Source organism: Cariama cristata, unplaced genomic scaffold (genome assembly GCF_000690535.1).
Source record: "Cariama cristata isolate BGI_N322 unplaced genomic scaffold, ASM69053v1 scaffold19412, whole genome shotgun sequence".
Lineage (NCBI taxonomy): Eukaryota > Metazoa > Chordata > Aves > Cariamiformes > Cariamidae > Cariama > Cariama cristata.
The window spans coordinates 842-19,736 of record NW_009605750.1 but is presented as its reverse complement, the minus strand read 5'-3'; the positions used below and the strand labels follow the sequence as shown (position 1 = coordinate 19,736).

The window sequence follows — 18,895 nt, the reverse complement described above, 5'->3', positions numbered from 1 at the left end:
TCCCCAGAAGCACCTTGTATTTCCCTAATCGGCTAACCACAGTGGCTGATGAAAGAGCAAGTGGCCTTAATGGTTTTTTGAAGGAAATCTCAAGCATTGTTCTACAACCAAAGTTATAAATCTGTACCAGGAAAAATGAGGTGATCTGTGGGAATCAGAAAACACATTTGGAGAAACTGTAATGGGATTAGAAAAAGGAAAGTTGACTTGCATTTCAAGTGGAACCTTACATACATATTTTAGAAGAGCTTAAGACACAAGCTTTATTAAGTATACATTTTCATTCTTCCAACAAAACAACAAATGTTTCATTCACTCAACAATTTACGTGATATAAAATCTGTAATAAATAAAAAGAAGCAATAAAACCCAAATGTTGAGAAGGAAATTTCAGTAAGAGCTAAGAGGAGTACTGCATTAAAGACAAAAGGATGAAACTAGAGCCCATACTTAGAGTGGGAGAGTCAAGAAGCAGTGGCTTTCTATGAAAAATCAGTTTGACTTTCTTTGTGGTCATTAACATTCATTCTCTGGTGAAGCATATTTTATGTTTTGCTTAACAAAATGTCCATGTCCCTAGAGTGTGCTGACATTTAATGTTCTGTAAGTATCATAAACCTGAACTCTTAACATCCTTCTACTGTACCATGGCTTTCTTACTTTGTGCAATTGATCTAGCTATGGTGATAATCAGTAATTTTGAACTGTATCTAGGTGAAGCAGTCCTGCCTGAATTGGTTTACATATAGACTGTCAATTGTAGATAATTTGCATTAAATATATAGTGCAGTTTAAACTCATGTTGGTTACTTTAAAAAATTTACTACAGATATTGGAAAATTTGGAACAAGGCTTAGCTGAAGATGGAAGTATGACTAACATTACACAGGAGAACAGACAAGGTAGGTTTCTTAAAACATTTTTTTCACAGGTAGTGCGCTTTTATCACTTGCCTAAGTATGCCAGAAGTTTTCACAAGACTGCCCCAGAGTTGTTAAAACAGTATTTTTGTAATCTCATAGCCTACTCAGTCTCTGAAATGATATACCTTGTACTTTTATTTGCTGGAATTAATTTCACAGTTTTGCCCTTGATCAAACTGATGCACTAGATCCATTTTTTTTTTCCTACTTGGAAGAAACAAAGAACATGTCTGCTATCCTTTAGTGATGAATATATAAGCGTAATGCTGTTGCAGCTGGATAGATGTTTCATCTTAAGCCTTGGCTGACTGGCTCCTCTCGGTCCTTATGTCTGAAATCCACTGAATTATTTAGGTTGAACTGCCATCATACAAGGGCTATACTCGCCTAGGATGCTGCAACATAAATGGCAGAGTCTCACTGTAGCTGCATGGTACTTAGACTCCTGAAATACCGAAGTCACTTTTTAGTGTAAGATTTGGGTGATATTAATCTACGTTGTCATTTTCATGATTTTATATGCAATTATGTTTTTTTCCTGTTCCTTCTTAGTTGTTTATCTTCAATAGTATAGGATACATTACTGCATAAAGAAGGGTCATCAGGATAAATTAGTTGTCCAAGCATCTTTTTTTTTAAGGAATTTATACTAATGAGGTAATTTGACTACACTTAGGAATTGGACAAGAGGAAATATTTTAGGCATTGTTATGGATTGTATGAACCAGTCATGGTGCCTAGCAAGTTAAAAACATCATAGCAAGAAAACAAAAACCTTTCAGCTTCTGCTAACAGTCTAAGGAATCTTATCAACTTATTTCTAGGATATCATTCACCTAGAGCCTATGGGAAGTAAAAGTCTGCCTCTGAGATAGGAAGAGGCCAAGTAGAGTTGTTAACAGAGTTTAAAAAATGTTATAAACAATTCAGTAAAACAATGTCTATATGGAAGGGTGCAGACCTGTCTGAACTCTTCTTCCTGGTCTTCAAATTGACTGGATGTAAAGCAGCTTTAATGTGTTACTGTATGTGACTTAATACACCATCTGGATATGTCCTAAAAAAGTGAGGAGCAGACATGTGAGCAGCATATAAGGCATTTGCAAATATAGTCAAATAAATACATTTACTACTCTTCTCAAAAGGGTTAAGAAAAAGAGAAGTAACCTGATACTGAAGATTTATCCACAGCGCTCCAGGAGTTTCTGTTGTTCTCTCCTTGTATTACTATTCTTGCCTCCATTCTCTTAGTTACTTTTCCCCGTCATCCCCTTTCTACTGTCATTTTTGTCCTTACTATCCCTACATTCTTTTCATTTTTACCCCTTTAAAACCAAGACACTGATCCTCCTTTAAGGTACAAGGACATTTTCCTAGCCGTGTCATAATCCTCTCTCCTGCAGTCTGCCTCACTCGTGAGCTTCTGCCTCCTTGCTTTTCCTCTCTGCTGCTGCTTTAGAGCTGAGCTGAGCTGAGCTCAGGAGGAAGTATGGTTAGAAAAGCGGCAGCTAGTAGTTACAAGGGACAAGGCTGCTGAAAATTTGGAGAGATCTTCATATGTCTACTATGCGGCTGCCTGAAGGTTTAAGACTGCCAAAAAGCCCATGGGACCTTTGGAGAGACTGTTGACTGCTATTGTCTGTGGAGGTCAGCCAGATCTGCTCCTTGTCTGCTTCTTCCTTGCATTTGGAGCTCCAGGAGGCTGATAATGGGTTTGTTTTTTTTCATGTGAGACTAGCTGAAGCAAACCTTATTAACTTTATGGGAAGACAGCCTTAATTCATTATGGGGATTATGCTTAGCCTGTAATTTCCATATTGCTGGTGTGTAAGAAGGTGCCACACCAATCAACTTAATCATGTACATCTCCTCTAGTCTGGAACAGAGCACCCCATTTGCCAGTTTTTCAACAGGCAGAGAGATTTAGCATTGCACCACTTGCCTGGTAACGCATTCTGGAAGATGCCAATTGTGCAACTTCTCAGTGCGCAGAGGCTCCTATTGAAAGGAACGGCAGTGTGGAGTGCAGAACCCTTGATAAATAACAAGGAAAAACAGATGCTTAGAGTGGAAGCATGGCCGCGTGGACCTTCAGAGTGGGTTTCGGGCATCTCAGTAACATAGAATGATCTGCTGTTGGGTTTTTGATTTTGTTTACTGCTTTGCAGGTTTTCTTTAACCCCTTTCTGCCAGCACTGAGAAGCCTCATCCCACAGGGCTACAGAATTTCCAGGTCAGGTTCCTGTTTATTTTATAGCACAGACTGAAGACATCTGGTCTGTCTGCTTTGCAGTCCTTTCTCAGAACCGTAGCTGGTGCTATTCAGTTGTTAACAGGAAACCTAGATGTCTCCACTACAGGAATCAACGTTTGATTTGTTGTCACCTAAGTCCTACATAGCTGAGTGTGGTTACCGAACTATGAGGATGTACAAAAAGGAGAGATTAACTTAAGTGAAATAATAGAGTTACTTAAGTATGTCCAGATTTTACAGACACGCACAAAGAAAGGAAAACAGAAATATATCATAAAATATTTGCTCATGGTTTACAGCATCCTCTCCATTAATAGCAGTAGGGATGGGGGGTCAAGGGTAATTTCTAAAACAAAAGCTAAGAGTAACGAATTATTTTAAGTTACGGTGGATGAAATACTGGTTCAGTCTCAGGCCCCACATTGTGCCCCTCTTTTGACAAAGATAATTTGGGAATATTCATGGGGTTTTTGTTTTCTTTTGTTGTTGAAGAGGATTGAAGGAGTTTTTTAGAAAGAGGACTAGACATTTCACCAAGCTCTCTTCTTATTTGTAATGGCATTTATGTGTGCTGAAAGAATTATCTATGTGACCTGCCATGCTTTCATCAAAGACTACATTATTGATACGAATGAGCAGTCTCAGTTATCACAATCTCATTGAAATAGCCTCTTCTCCCTTTCCTCCTCCCCTCTCAAATCATTACAGTGACCTTGACAGCTGATTGACTGAGATACATTTATTTTCCAAATGTACTAAATTAATACTCCTAATGTTTATTTTTGAAGGATTAGAGGAGTATTTCTAGCATTGATCTATGGTACTGTAATGCAAGAGAAAATAAGGATCTGTGTGAACCATTCCCTTACAACATCAGGAGTCTGTCTGCAAAGCAAGAGAGAGAAATCTGCTGCTGCAGCTTTTAATGCCTGCAGGCTCCAGGAGCATGGGGAAAGCAGACAGGCTTGGCAGATTTATTTTTTTTTTTCCAGCATATCTCTAAGCCAGAGGCAAGCACAAGCAGTCCCAGACTCAGACAGTTCTCACCCTGCATGTTTTGGCTCTGAAATGACATTTAAGCTATGTTTGATATTTTTTTAATTTATCACATTTAATGCTGTAGATTACATGTTTTTAAACTGATGCTCATTATCACTTGAATCTTTCTATGCACCTTTTGTTCTGATACTGGAAAACGCGTGCTTCTTTTGGTGTTTAATATTTGGCCTGGGCTCAGAGCTGAGCGGCTGTCTATTGCTCTGCGTTGTTGCATCGTGTATGGTACCCAGAGCCACTTGAGCAGTTCCCTCAGAGAGATGCAGAATTTTCTGTCTGACGGTGCAGCGTGGCCGAGAATTAAAAATTCTAGGCTAAAACCCAGCAGTGTTAACGAGGGGGATCTTTCAAAATGATAATTCCTAGTACCAATAATTGATGGCAAGAAAGAACCTCTAATTTGTTTGGGCAAATTCACAAGCTGCTCTTATTTTGCAGCCTCTGTTCAGCTGTGGAGGTCACGACTGGGCCGGGTGATGTACTCCATGGCAAACTGTCTGCTAATGATGAAGGTACGTGGGTGGCAGCAACTGCAGAGGTACCGTATATTCCAGAATAGAATGTCAGTGAATGTGCGAGAGAATTACTGGTGCATAGATAAGGGTAGACTACCTGACTGTACATGAAGGTTTTGCTTAGTGAAGAATTAATTAGACTGAATAATGTGTTATTTACTGGATAACTATTTGCAGTCATGTTCTTTGGGAACATATCTGTACTTACTTCTCCCCAAATCTTCCTATAGAACATGCAATAACAATACAGAATTTGCATTTTTAAATTGAATTTTTCAAACACTTAACTAAGTGCTGTAATTAAAAGCAATTATGTGCTCTGTCTTTTTCAAACTATGCACTAAGAATGTTGCTCTGTTTGTGAGGATTAATAATACTGTAGCCTTTGTATATGACGAAGATCCCGAACACCTAAATACATCCTCCTTTGTCAACCTGTCTCAATTGTAAGATACCTTCTTTCAAGTTTAAATCCTCACTAGTGGGTAGGGGCAGAAGAGAAAGGAATAAAAGCAAAAGTAACTGGCTTCCACTGTTGGTTTTGTTCCCCTTGATTCCTCCTTACTTTTTTAACCAATCCTGCTCCATTTGGCGCGACACACTTAGCTTCTCCTTGTATTCAGGAAGTAGAAATAAAACTTCTGCCGTTCACCTCATGGTCAGGGAAACAGGGGTATCGCCATTCTTGCAGCAAACTGCTGTTACCCTGAGCTTAACTGTACTTCACAAATCAATTAGCAGCAACAGCCTCGGAGCAGAGCTGTCAGCGGTATAATCTGCACAGGCCAAGATTTGCACTCCTTGCTCCCTGCTCTTTGATTGCCCAAGGTCATGCCAAACCAGACCCTCTGATGTTTACTAAGCTACTTCCCAAACGAGGCTCCGTTCTTAATATAACAATCCCTCAAAAAGCATGCATTTTTTAGGTGAGATCCAGTTACCCAAATACTGCTTTACATGAAACGGAATATCCTTTTTATGAGAATTAGGGAAAAAAGAAATTTGTATTCATAATGACATTGTGATAACAACATTTCTGTCTTGAAGAGAAATAATTGTCCATTAAACCATGAGGTATTTTTAAGATTTAGTAAGCATTTCTGGTTTGAAGTAGGTACTTGACATAGGTTCATTTTTTAAGGAACTTTCTTTTTCAAAAAGCAAGTGGAGAAAAGCGTGAGTTGCCATCCCAAACAAAGTAGAATATATAAATAGGAAAATGCTAGTAATATATTTTTTCAAGAAGTTCACTTTACTTTTGGCTGTGAATTGTTTTTAACGCTTTCATTGGTTTTCTTCTCATGTACACACAATCCACATGCATGCACCGTTCTCACCTTTTTTCTGGCTTGGTCCTACTAGTGCTATTTTCTTCTAGTAATAGAAATGTATTTGTGAATACTGATTATCACCTTTTTGGAAATGGTACTTCAGAAATACTGCAGCTCAGATACTTCTTAAGACCAGTTATATTTAGGGCCTATCTCACAGCTTTTAAGTTAGAAATTTATGGTTCTTCAATATCTTCCAGATTACCCACAACTGCATGTTAATGCATAATTACTTCCATCTGAAAAATTTCAAACACAGTCATGTTGCAGTTAAAATGAAGTTAATTTTTCCATTTATTTGACAGGTCCTCTGTGAGAGAATTATATTGGTAATTTATAAACTTAATATTTTTAATACCATTCTAACAAGCAGCAGTGCTATAATCATCTTCTCCACCTTCTAGAGTATTCAGTATAAAACAATTTCTTCAAATAATTTTTAAACGCAATTTTGTTAATTCTACCATGAACAATTATATTAATTGAACAGAGTTTCACATTTTTTTGTGTTGCATAATACACTTTAGAAACGGCATTTGGTTTTATTCAAGTATATCATGTGTATGTAATTTAAAAAAAAAAAAAAACAAACACAAAACCAACAGATTTCATTCTCCAAGTCAGTGCCATCTATTGCCATCTAGTGAACATTTGCAATATCGCAATATGGTCATATTTGATCCTCAAGTACTATTAGGTAAATGGAATAGCTTGTGCTGCTAGTAGAGTGATAATAATCATTTATTAAAGTAAAACTGTGTGACATCGGTATGAAAAAACCAAATCCTGATTATCTTACTTTTACTAACCTCTTCCTTTGGCCAGAAAACTTCAGTAGTATTTACTAGGGAACAATTTTGTCAGGATTGACTCTTGAAAGTAAAAAAAAATAAAAATATATTTGATTAGATGTTGGGCCTATAACTATTTAAATCTACTTCAGTTATCCCCAACTCTAATTAGGTTTATTTCATGTCATATCTCTTCTGCAGTACTTATCTGGCTCAGGGAGTTCTGTTTATGTAGCACAATAATTTTTGTCTTTTTAAATTTCATTAATTTCATAGCTAAACATCTCAAATTATTGAGATGGAGAGGTATATTGTTTTGGAGGTAGTGAGTGAGATGCAAAGAAGTGATTCACTCAGACTTGCGCAGGAAACCTGTAGTGGAACAGGAAAGTAATCACAAGTCTCCTCTACCCTGGGACCATCTTTCTTAGGTACTGAATTTTGCCTGCTGTGTCCCTTTATCTGTCTGACCGATAATACAGTTCAGTAGCAGTTTAAGGCAGTCTTATTATACGTTTTTTCCTGTTCATCCCCTTTTCTTTGTACAACCTTTTTTAGATGTATGCTAGCTCCCTTCCGTGCACTGCTATTGGACTTAACCAATTGACAACAACAAAGAAATGGTGGATCTCAGTCAGATCAATTGAATCGGCTTTTCCCGTTTCATATGAACAAGAGGCAACTTTAAGGGATGAGGTGGAAATACAGCAGGAAGGGAAGGGGAGACCACCTAACATGTGTCACTGTAGATTCCATTTACAAGAACCGTGGGCTAAAGTCACTATGAAAGTGTACAGTGAATATAGCAGCATGAGGGAATATGCATTTAAAATGCAACCGATGATGTGCATTGCTTCATTTCAACAATCTAATTGCAAAATGTCTCTCATTTTACTAAATTACCATGGAAGTGTCTTGAAAACTTTTTAGGTTCTTTTCATCTCAGCTAAAATCGCTTTTGACATTATCTTACCAGACTTTAACCTCTCTGAGGAATAAACACTTAAGTACTTTCCATATATATTATAAATGCACTCTAATTAAAGGCACATTTTGCACTTTTTAGATTTCTTTCAGTGTTGTCTTAGTTTTTGTAGAACTTGCCCTTCATAAAAACAAAAGCATTAGAATTGATTTTAATTTGGGTCTAATACGATTAAAACTGTACAAAGAAGGAGGTAACAGCTTGTACTAATGACGCAAGGGACTGATGCCTAAGGACTTTGCTCCTTCTGTGATGTAAAGGAGAAAGACTGCATGAATCATCGTGTCTTTTGCCTGACTGTGCTGCAGTACTGCTCTTTGGATTCATAACACTCTGAATCTCTGCTTTCATAACCCTTCCACAAGTGCCCTAGATAGAGAGGAAGGATAAGTTATCCCTGTCCTCTCTTCCCAAAATACAGTATTTATGAACTGTACACTTTGTATAACTAAAGCTGATTTTTTTAGTATATGGTTTATTGAACCTACTCTCAGCATTCTGCACATCATGGTCATCTATGCTTATTTCTAAATATCTCATAATTAATATTTTAAGTACTTAAGGTGGTGGTGAGGGAAACATGAAAATGTAAAATGCAGTGACCGTGAAGGGAAGTACAGTTATACTGCAGTGCATCAAAGGAAAAGCAAACCCCACTTGCCATTTCTGTGCAAGTAGATCCAATAGCTTACTAGAACTGTTTTGGATGAATGTATTTAATGTTAGCTGCAAATTTTCCTAATAAAAGAGATATTGAATTATAAAACAATAGGCCAACTCTCATTCATATCCTGAATTGTGTAACGTCAGTCCTTCTTTTGGGATTTTTTAATGAAGATGTGGAAAATCTGAAGGCTCACAATCTTTAGAAATTAAAGACCATGACAATACATCGGCCCCACCTTTCAGTCTTAAGATCGCAAACTGTAGTCATTGGGGTTTTTTACTGGCAGTACCTAATGCGTCTTACTCCTCACAAATGCAACTTCTATTAACCAAGACTTTGCTCCTCTGGGAGGGTGTCTATTTATCATTCTCACAGACAATTTTTCTTATACCATGTCACATTAGCAAAGCTGGGAATAAAAACAAAGTCTTCAGTAAATGAGAGCAAATCTCATCTACTTTACAATATGCTCCTTCAGAAGGAACTGTCAAATAAGATGCTTTTATAACTTACCGTGGAATAGTATTATTCTGTGTCACATTTAGGATACTCTAGAAATCTACTGCTGCTTCCATGATAGTGTGTGGGGAAGAGTAAATGCATATAAAACTCACTGTGGGATCCTGGAGTAACTACGAAATGAGGTTGTATTTAGAAATGAGCCTGGATATTGTGATAACTTTTTACAGTTTCATCCTGAGGCCATCCTTGCCTGTTCTTAGGAGTGGCTTTGGACGTACATAACTCAGTCGCTTGTCATCTCCTGGAAGAAATGGATCCCATTCCTGTGATAGGTACTGCAAGGCACGGGGCAGATAAGCACAGATGCTATGTGCTGTTCTGCGCCATCGTATAGAAACAGGGTGCCGTATCCACAAATACAGTCCATAGACTCTTACTGCTTCACCTCTACTCTCACATTTTAGGAAGTGTGAATGTTTACGTACTCCTAGTTACGGTGATGTACAGTCACTTGATAGGGGGTACAAAAGGTGGGGAGGGTTGGTTTGCCTCACTAGGCCAAGTCCATGAAGCCCCGGCAGAGTGAGCCTCCAAGACGTGACTTGGCTGCTTGCTCCTACCCAGGCTGGTTACTACCTACACGAGGGAGCCTGTGGGGGTATAGTTGTGCAAAGAGTCCCCTCCTGCAGCTGCTTCTGGCCAAGACTTCTCTGCAGTCAAATCATGCGAAGCCGTTAACTAAGCTGACAGAAGTGCTTTTCTATCAACTCAACTGCCAGATCTCCCAGGAGTTGTTTCTGCATCACTTTGGGGATGTGACTGTAAAGCCCCCATCCCTCATGGTTGTGCAACGCATCTTTGTTGTGTAGCCTCAGCCTCCGAGTGTGCGAGAGACTGAGCGCTGGGCAAGGGGCAGCTTTAGAGCACAGAATGGAAGACGTTGAGCATGAAAACTAGAATTTATTTAGAATTTCTCCTTTAAATCATAGAAGAAAATTATTTCTCCAGTGAGCACACCATATGCTTAAAGGCATAAAATTCATAGTCATAGACAATCATTTATAAATGATGCTTTTGCAGGTATTAATAGCTAATACAAGCATGCCTGGGCTTCCTGTAAGGAGCCACTTCAGAGGGTCCCTATTCGAAGTTTTTTATACCTACCTAACACAGTGCAACTCCATGATCAATGAAGTCCTTCAGTGAAAGCTGTTACAGTGAAAATTGAGTTTTTCCTAAGACATGAATTTGTGAAAAACTTTGGTAGCATAAATTTCATCATGTTTGAGTTCTGAGTGCTAAATAAATGAGAATTTAAGTAAATATATGTTTGTGTATATGGCCTGTTGTCTTTGCTCTGAACTCTTTCCATTACCAATAATAAGCATGAACATGGCATGGCACACTAGAATTGGAATAAACTCATAAATGTTAATAATTAACTGTTCAGAATTAATCATTATACCCACAATATACAAGTTGTTTGCAAAAGAAAGGTCTTGCAGAGTGCCTCCAGGGCTGTTTAACTCAGCCTCTACTATTACAGGACAGGTAATTCCTCTCCTACACCAGATCAGACTCCAAAGACTTCTCTTGATTTTTTGCGTGTAGGAAACAGTTAGTATGTTCCAAATGGTGACCTGGTACTCAGGTCAAGTAGGGTTCAATCGTTTTAACTGCGACCTCAGGAAAAGAAATTCATTATACCTGGGGCACATTGCCTCCTCAGACTAAGCAGGAGATGAAGAAAAAGTACCTTTACCAGGAGCTGTGATCACATTAGGGACAAGTTAAATGAGTACTATAATTTGACCAAGAAAAATGCTAGGGAAGAGAGTATCTCAAGATGTCTGTGCAGTTTTGAAAGATTATTCTCAGATGTCTTTTGCTTCCTAACACCCAGCACGAATTCTTCGATTAAGTTGAAGGGCAGGACTGTCAGGAATTACCAAATTGGTACAGCACAGAGTCTCTTCTGTCTTTGCGTATGCCTGGCTTTTATAAGCAAATGCAGGCTTTCTCTGCCTCTGCTCTGGCTTGCTCCAAGAAGCTACAGCTGAGGTTAGTGCAACCCTGGGCCCCCTGAATGTACCTGCTACGTGTCTTCCAGTTGGCATAGAGCACATACAGAGTTTCTCATGCCAAAAACAGGTATCCGGGCTCTAAAAGTCGTTTACTGCCCAGGTCCTTGAATTACTGTAGTTTAACGGTGAAACAGCTGGACTGCAGTAACCAGTTACATGGGCGTTTTTTTCTGTGGGAAATGGGACCATGACTTTTTGTAATCCTATGTCACTGGTCATTCTCTAGAGGGTACGGTTGCACTGCATCTTGAGCAGGCAGCTCGCAGAGCTGCCACTTGCCAGCCTGTCTTTGTGCAGGTGTGGGGTGGGGGGTCATGCACAAAGCTTCCTGGAGTTCAGAACCAGCCCACTCCTCACTTAGTTTCAGCCCAAATCAGTTGTCTATTTAGATTATCTGCTCATTTTCCTTTTACATGGTATGGTAGAAGGGAACAGGGGTTTGGGTGGAGGGACAGAAAAGGTCTTGTTTCCCTTGGCAGTAGTGCTCGTTTGTCATCTGAAAATGTGCATGAATTGCAGCTTCTGATGCATTATATTTTTCACAAGTTAAGAGCATGTGCACAAGCAGTTCCCAAAGCTTCAGAACGTAGTTTGTTACACCATGTAAATTATACAGATATTTGAAACATGAGACACTTCTCAAGTATGTATACCCCACTCACACAGAAGGCTTTTGACTTTCATCTAAGCTGAAGAATAAATGTTCAGATTTTTTGTTCTTGGCATTTAGCTACAAACAGATTATGATCCATTTGGGGGGGGAAGGAAAATCCCCTGTGTATGCAGTTCCAGTATAACTGAGAAAAGACCAGTATAGTCAGCTACTAGTGCTTACAGTGCTTACAATGCTGAGCTTAAATATCTGGTCGTATGCTTTTCACCCCTTAGGACTATGTGCTTGCTGTAGATGCTTATCACACTGTCATCAAATACTACCCACAGCACGAGCCTCAGCTGTTGAGTGGAATTGGAAGGATTTTCCTTCAGGTATGCATTTTATTCTAAATCCGCTAGGTAACATTGCTGTTGACAGCTATGTAGTGAATAATTGTTGCATGTAAAACTATAGCTATTTTTATTGGGCATGTATCAAATTGTAGAGGCAGTGGTCAAAACAAAAAAACCTTCTACCGCGTGATATTAGATAAAGTTAGGAAATATAAAGTACCTATAATATTAAAAGAACAAACAGCAGAAAGTTATGCTAATGATTTAATCAAAGAGCAACATTCTGCTTTCTCTAAAACTAATGGCAAAGCTCCCATTGACTTTATTGAGCCAGAATTTCACTTAAAATCTCATTTTTCACTGCCTCAAACTGCATGCAGCTCTCAGTCACACTGTATAAATGCCATCTTCATCTAGAAAAAATTTGAGAGTTTCCTTCTTTTGTCCAGGTTACATCCCTGAGAACACAGGGGAGGGCACATTAAAAGAAAAAAAACAGGACTGCACAAGTATAATAAATTTCCATGTAGCTACCGTAATGAATAAAAAAAGATGTAAATACAGTAGTAGTTTTTTGTTTATCAGAAAATGGTGCATCTAATATCTGATTGTTTTAATCTTTAATTTCTCACAGGTTCTTTGCAGTTCTTTCATATTTCTGATACTGATATTTCAAACTTTGCCTTTTTTATCTACTTCCTTTTATTATTTATTATAAATCTAACTTTGAGTTGTCGAGTATTTACAAACTTATTTGTGGCATTCATGTTATAAAATTATCTTGAAATGGAATAATTTATTCTTGATAGATAATTAAATCATTAATATTGTTTGCTTGAAATCATAGAATGTCATTCAAACTCAATTACGGGTTTTTGGTTCTCAGCAGGCACATGTTTTCACAGTGTGGTAGACATGTTTGTCTTTAAAAGTCTCTGATTTAAAGTGGATCTCCATCACTGTAGAGCAATTTTATGGTATTGGCTGTGTGCATTAATTATTACCTAAATAGGCAATTTAGTAATTATTCATATTAAAGAATGGTACTGTTAATATGCATAATACTATTGGAAATACAAGTTATTAATAGTTTTGGTCTTACTGGGAAAATGACTGGGCACATTACTAGTACTGCCTTGCTGACAAGAGTGTCTGCCCTCGTGTCACACTCTCCAGTCTGTTAGTAGCTCGGTTTGCTATAGAAAAATTTTCCCTCTCAGAAGGAAAGCATCTCCTAGCTCTGGAAAGAATTACATCCACCTAGTTTCAAAAGTGGTGTTCGCAGGCTCCGTACAGAGTCATTTGAAGTCAGTGACCTCCACAATGCTGGCTGTCAATTTAGTAGTTTTACTGTCAGAACTGGACATAGCAAAAGGGAGTGTGAGGAGCCCTTGATATTTTCATGTGATCCTAGATAGTAGTCAACAACAAGCATCACTTCTAAATTCAAATATTTACCTTCTTCCAGCACCTTAAAGAGATAAATTTTTATTGTTTGGCACGTCATCTTTTTTTTTGTGACAAAATCTTCAGCTCTATCTGGAGGGTACTGTTGCAATAGATGCAAGATTTTCACATACTAAGAGAAATAATCAGTGTGCAGGTAAAACAAAACCAAGAAGTTCAAATCAAAGAAAGAGAAATGTGTGGCAAGGCTGGGCACCATCATTTTGGTAAGACCACTGTGCGGTATGTGTGCACTTGTTGATGAGGCACTCTGTGAAAAAATTAAACCTCTTGCAGGTAAAAGGGGAAAGCAATTTTCTCATATTTAAATGTCACAGCTTCTCAAAAACAGGCAGTGATTCCCAAATAACCTCAGACTGTTCTCTTAACTTCGAGCATTATCCAAGAGAGACACAAGGGAGCCAAATTTTAGCTGCTTATCAGTCACAGAAACTGTTTGACAATAGACATCACACATATGAAACAAAGCAATAATGTAGAATGAAGTGTATGTTCAGGAGTTAAATAGAAAAAAAAAAAGCTAACCTCTTTCAACATATAAAACCTTACTTTGTGTGTGATTTTTTTTTTTCTTGATTAAATTGAACTTACTAGTTTAAGACGCCATGTCTTCTTTATCTTCACATGTAGTGAGTCATAAAGAGGCCTAGATCTGATGTACGGCTTTTACCTGTTGCCTTAACATAAGTGGGAAATGAGGATGAGAGAAATGGAGAATGCAGGAAAAGACAGAGGCTATCACAGAGAAGTTTTCAGGAGCACTGTAATTCTCTCAGCAATCACTTGACCTGTAAAACAAAAATACACACAAAATGGGGAAACAGTGAATACATTTTAGTCTCTAGGATATTGTTGTGTGTTGCTAATAGACTCTGCTTGCTGGCTGACCTATCCAAAATTGCCATTTAAATAACTACATTCAAGAATTTAGAAAGTGGAAAGCTGCCTGACCTTACCTTCTGCTATAGATTGCTGCAAAACAGAGTTAAAAGCAATAAATAAATCCTATCGGGGTACTTAAGGAAAATAATCTTGGTTTGCAGATAAACAACAAACTTAAGCACATAGTATATTGGAGGCTCCTTGTTAAAGGATAGGATTATTTGAGGTTAACAGAGGAATTTTCATTTTCATTCAAAGTGCTAATTATTATTAGATACTGAAGTCATGTTCTCTGAACTAAGTTAAATAAAATTAAGTGATGAAGGCCACTTTAAATATTTAACGTTTTAATGACTAATTAAAACTAATTCTTTCTTTTAAATGTTCTGCCAAAAAAAAAGGTAAACTGTTTCCTCTCAGTGGGAAAAAAAATAAGAATTAAAAGTTTGTCAGGTTTGCTGAGAAGATACAAGATGCTGCTAAGAAATGATCACAAATAAGGTGTGATTAATCTCAAAGCATATTAGATTTGGACTCATCAAGCTCCCAGTGGAGCAAACCGGTAGTTTGCTTTAGAATGGATTATTCTCATGGTTAGGGGCTTCCTTCTAATTTCCAGGCTAAAAATATTCAAGGATGGATTCAATTACACTTGTGCCAGCATTATCCTTTAGTTAAAAGTAACTATTTTCTTGGTGATTTACACCTTTATCTACGGAAGGAAATTTTATCTTTTGTCATTATAGCTGAATGTGTAAGTTTTTAGAATGAACATTATTTGTTTTGTTTGAGTCCAGTTATGTAACATCTGGGAGAAACACATCTGTTTAATTAATTAGAGTATTAATGGGTATTCCATAAATGCTTTGTTAGATGGACAGTTGCATCTTTGAGTGCAATTGGATCATCCCCTAAATGTAAAGAACAATGATTTCTTTATGTTGTCAAGGGAGAGGTCTTGTGGTTAGAGGCAAAGAGGTACCAGTCATACAACTGATGTTAGTAGAGCTTTGGATACTGCTACTATGATACTCCCATAAGCAAATTGGGAAGAAATCTAGATGAAACCTTAAAATGGATGTTTGCCCTGTCTGAAAAGCGTACTGGGAAAGTCATTCACTGGAAGACTAGGACTTGCTAGATGTCCTTTTCCACGAGGATCCCTTTAGGGTTTGCAGTGGTTTTATTTTTCAGTTAGGTGCTTGTATGTTGAAATTAGAAATGTGCTTGTAAAATGTACCAAGCTGGGAGTGGTACAGACACTATGAAGGGCAGGATCAGAGATAATTTGGACAAGTTGAGAAACTGAAATGTTAAGTTGGCTGTGATTCAAATGGCAAAGGCAAAACACTGCCAAAGACTGGGAGTAATTCACAAATACAAAAGGGGAAATAACCAATGAGATACTGTTCTGTAGAAAGGAGTTAGGCTAAGGGTAAGCAAACCACACATGGGTAAACAAATCGGACTTCCAAAATACTGTGACATAAAAGCAAACTTCATGTTCACATGTGAAACATAAAGTAATTCTTCCGTTCTCACTGCTGGTGAGAGAGCAATTGGAGATTGGTGGGCACACAGGGGGGATGTGAAATAACAGGAAAGAGTTCAGTGAAGAGCAGTAAGAATGATCAGAGAATCCAGAACGCATGATCTGTGAGAAAGGGGTGAACACTGATTGCTTGAAAATTGATTCTCTTTCTAGAAGAAACATAGGAGAAAGTGCAATAAAAATTTTCAAGTATGTAAAAGGCTGTTAAAAAAGAGGAGTTGTACTATTCTCCCTGACCACTACAGATAGGACAAAAAGTTGAGGTAAAAAGTGCAGCAAGATAGACCTAGAGTGTATTTTGTAATACTGCGGCTGTGTAAGAATTCTGGAATAAGTTTCCTAGGGAGGCTGTTTAATATTCACCATCTGAGAGCTTTAAGGAGACTTCAAGACATTTGTCTCAAACATTTTTGGTAATGTTGGTCTTATTCTTGAACAGGTCATTTCTTGAAGGGCCCCTGAATCTCCCCACCTGAGGGTTTCCACGGCTTTATGCTCCTGAACTAGTTTAGTTTTACTCCTTTTAATAGATTTATTTTACCCAGTACTAAGTTTTCCTCTCCTTCCATCTCTTCAGCCCGAAATTATTGTGAAACCTTACCAAAAGTATGAGTGTATCCTTCTATGAAACATACATTGCTGACTGACTTACCAAAGGGGCGTTCTTCTAAGATTTTTTTTTTCCATCTCAAATAGCGATGTATGTGACATACCCTTAGGTGAAATACCCCTTCCTTTCTAGGAATCCCCTTCCCCTATCCCACCTCCCATAAAATCTGTTCATCTTTATGCCAGCTTTCAAATCCCTCATTCCTTCAGCCTGCACCATCCACTCGCCAGTGTTTTTCAATATGCAAACGGACTGTCTCCCCCATACCCTCAGGGACCCATTGCATCGGGGTTGTTTTCTGACATGTTTCGGTCTCAAGCACTGAAGTCACCCTGTGGTCCCTGGCTGTGACCCATAAGCTGTGGGTTGCCCCAAGTATTGGTTAGCAACCAGGCTCCTGTGTTCCAGTTCTCCCGCCTGCTGACTGCCTGTGGGCAGTGTCTCTCCTCACTGCCTGCAGAGTAATGCCCAGTCTCACTGGAAGGAATTCCGACCTTTTCTCATTTTCAGCTGATTTTATAAACTCTGGAGTCAGTTACAACGGAAGAGCCAAATGAGGAGGTGGGGCACCCCTGCCATACAGTCCATGAATGCTCCACAACCCACAGCTGAGAAACATGGCCTTGGATAAAACTGTGCATGCTTTTGGGGTTCTTTGCTTTTGGGGTTCTTTTCATGACCTTAATGTGGCTCTTCAAGTACCTTGTTTGATAACAGATGTTACCCAGCCAGCTTGGTGCCAAACAATTAGATAATGGACTGTGATATGTTTTCATGTTCTTATCCATTGTAACAGATATAATCAGGCTGGATCTTTTCCTTCTTACTGTGGTTAACTTTCTTATGATTTTACTGTCTAGATTGGAGACATAAAAACTGCAGAAAAATATTTTCAAGACGTTGAGAAAGTGACTCACAAATTGGATGGACTACAGAGCCAAATTATGGTTTTAATGAACAGGTAGATAATTTAATAGCTAAATAAAACTTTAAAATATAGTTTTGCAAAGTATGCATTGTAAGCATTAAACTACCCTTGAGACAATCCCGTTCTATTTCTCTTTTGTGTAACTACATCTGTCATAAGCGAGACTGAATGGTGTACAGACCCAGGAGACCTGTATTACTCGGTACAGTCATATTATCCTGGACTGAAATTGTGATCCTTCAGTTGATTTTACAAAGCTTTTTCTCATTCTTCCAAGCATTGTATATTTTCACTCTGCTTTTTCAATATACATTTGCATAAATAACTCTTCAGAGAGGAGAAGCTGTTTGGGGCCCTTATCCTACAATCAGGTCTGCTAGCAAAGTTACCGCCGGGTAGTTTCAAAGAATGCCGGAATATGTTGTAGTAAATAGAGCTGCATGATGGGGGACTCGGTTTGTAATGGTTAGCACATTGGCTTAATATATTTAGAAAATACTATTCAAAAGTGTTCTGAAAATGATATAGCATGGCTAATTTCATGAAGAGAAATAATTCCAGGAAGAGAGTATCTGCATTTAAATTAATAAAAATACAATGAAGACTGTTGCTTTGGTAGGCAGAATATATAATAGCCAAAGGATCCAAGTTGTCATTCCATTCTCTGTAAATCAGTGTCTCCTTGCTGGTTGTAATTACACCGTGAAGAGCAAATGTCAGAAACTCTCACATCTATAACAGGAAAAATAAAAAATGGTGTCCGTTCTTTTTAAAATATATTACCACCTTGGGTTTTTGAGGAGAACTCATTCAATATGTCACTTACTTTCTAGAGCATTTCTCCACCTTGGTCAGAATAATTTTGCAGAAGCTCATCGATTTTTCACAGAAATTTTAAGGATCGACTCATCAAATGCTGTGGTAAATCTCCAAATTGCTACATTTATAATGAACACCTAAATTATTCTCGTAATGCTTCATGCGTGGATTTAATTAGCATCCCAGAATACACTCAGAGCTTTATAGAAAAATTGGATGTGGCATGTGTGCCAAAGGGTTTTTAGTATACATGAGGATAAGATACAAAATGGGATGGGTAAATGAAGAACCAGCCTATATGAAGGGCACGAATACTTAGGCATGCATGTAGAAATTGCAAAACATTATGTTTTACGAGATCTTCGCAAAAGCACTTTTTTTTTTTTTGCATTCGCTGTTTTTAACGTAGACATGCATGTCAGAAAAAGAAATGGCAGCTGCCAACGTATATAAGATTAACTTGATTTCACACAACATTGAAGGGATATTGTAATTTTAAACATGACATTTTTAACATGTTGCGTATCAGAGCCTTGGATTCCCGTCACAAGAAGAGCTGTTTGTTTACCTTTGGGTTTTCTACATTGGGCAGCTTTCAGTGCAGGGTCATCTAAGAGTGTT

At 38.1% G+C, this 18,895-nt stretch overlaps 1 protein-coding gene across 1 annotated transcript; it reads left to right on the top strand.

Annotated features, from left to right (window-relative positions):
- Nucleotides 1-560: 560 nt before the first annotated feature.
- On the top strand, nt 561-18,376 carry LOC104158455 (trafficking protein particle complex subunit 12-like; the record flags this gene model as incomplete). The annotated part of the gene is made up of 5 exons (XM_009696113.1): nt 561-902; nt 4,672-4,745; nt 11,957-12,055; nt 17,388-17,488; nt 18,289-18,376. Coding segments are annotated over exons 1-5 (465 nt in total), but the record flags the coding sequence as incomplete, so codon positions are not given.
- Between the last annotated feature and the right edge of the window lie 519 nt (nt 18,377-18,895).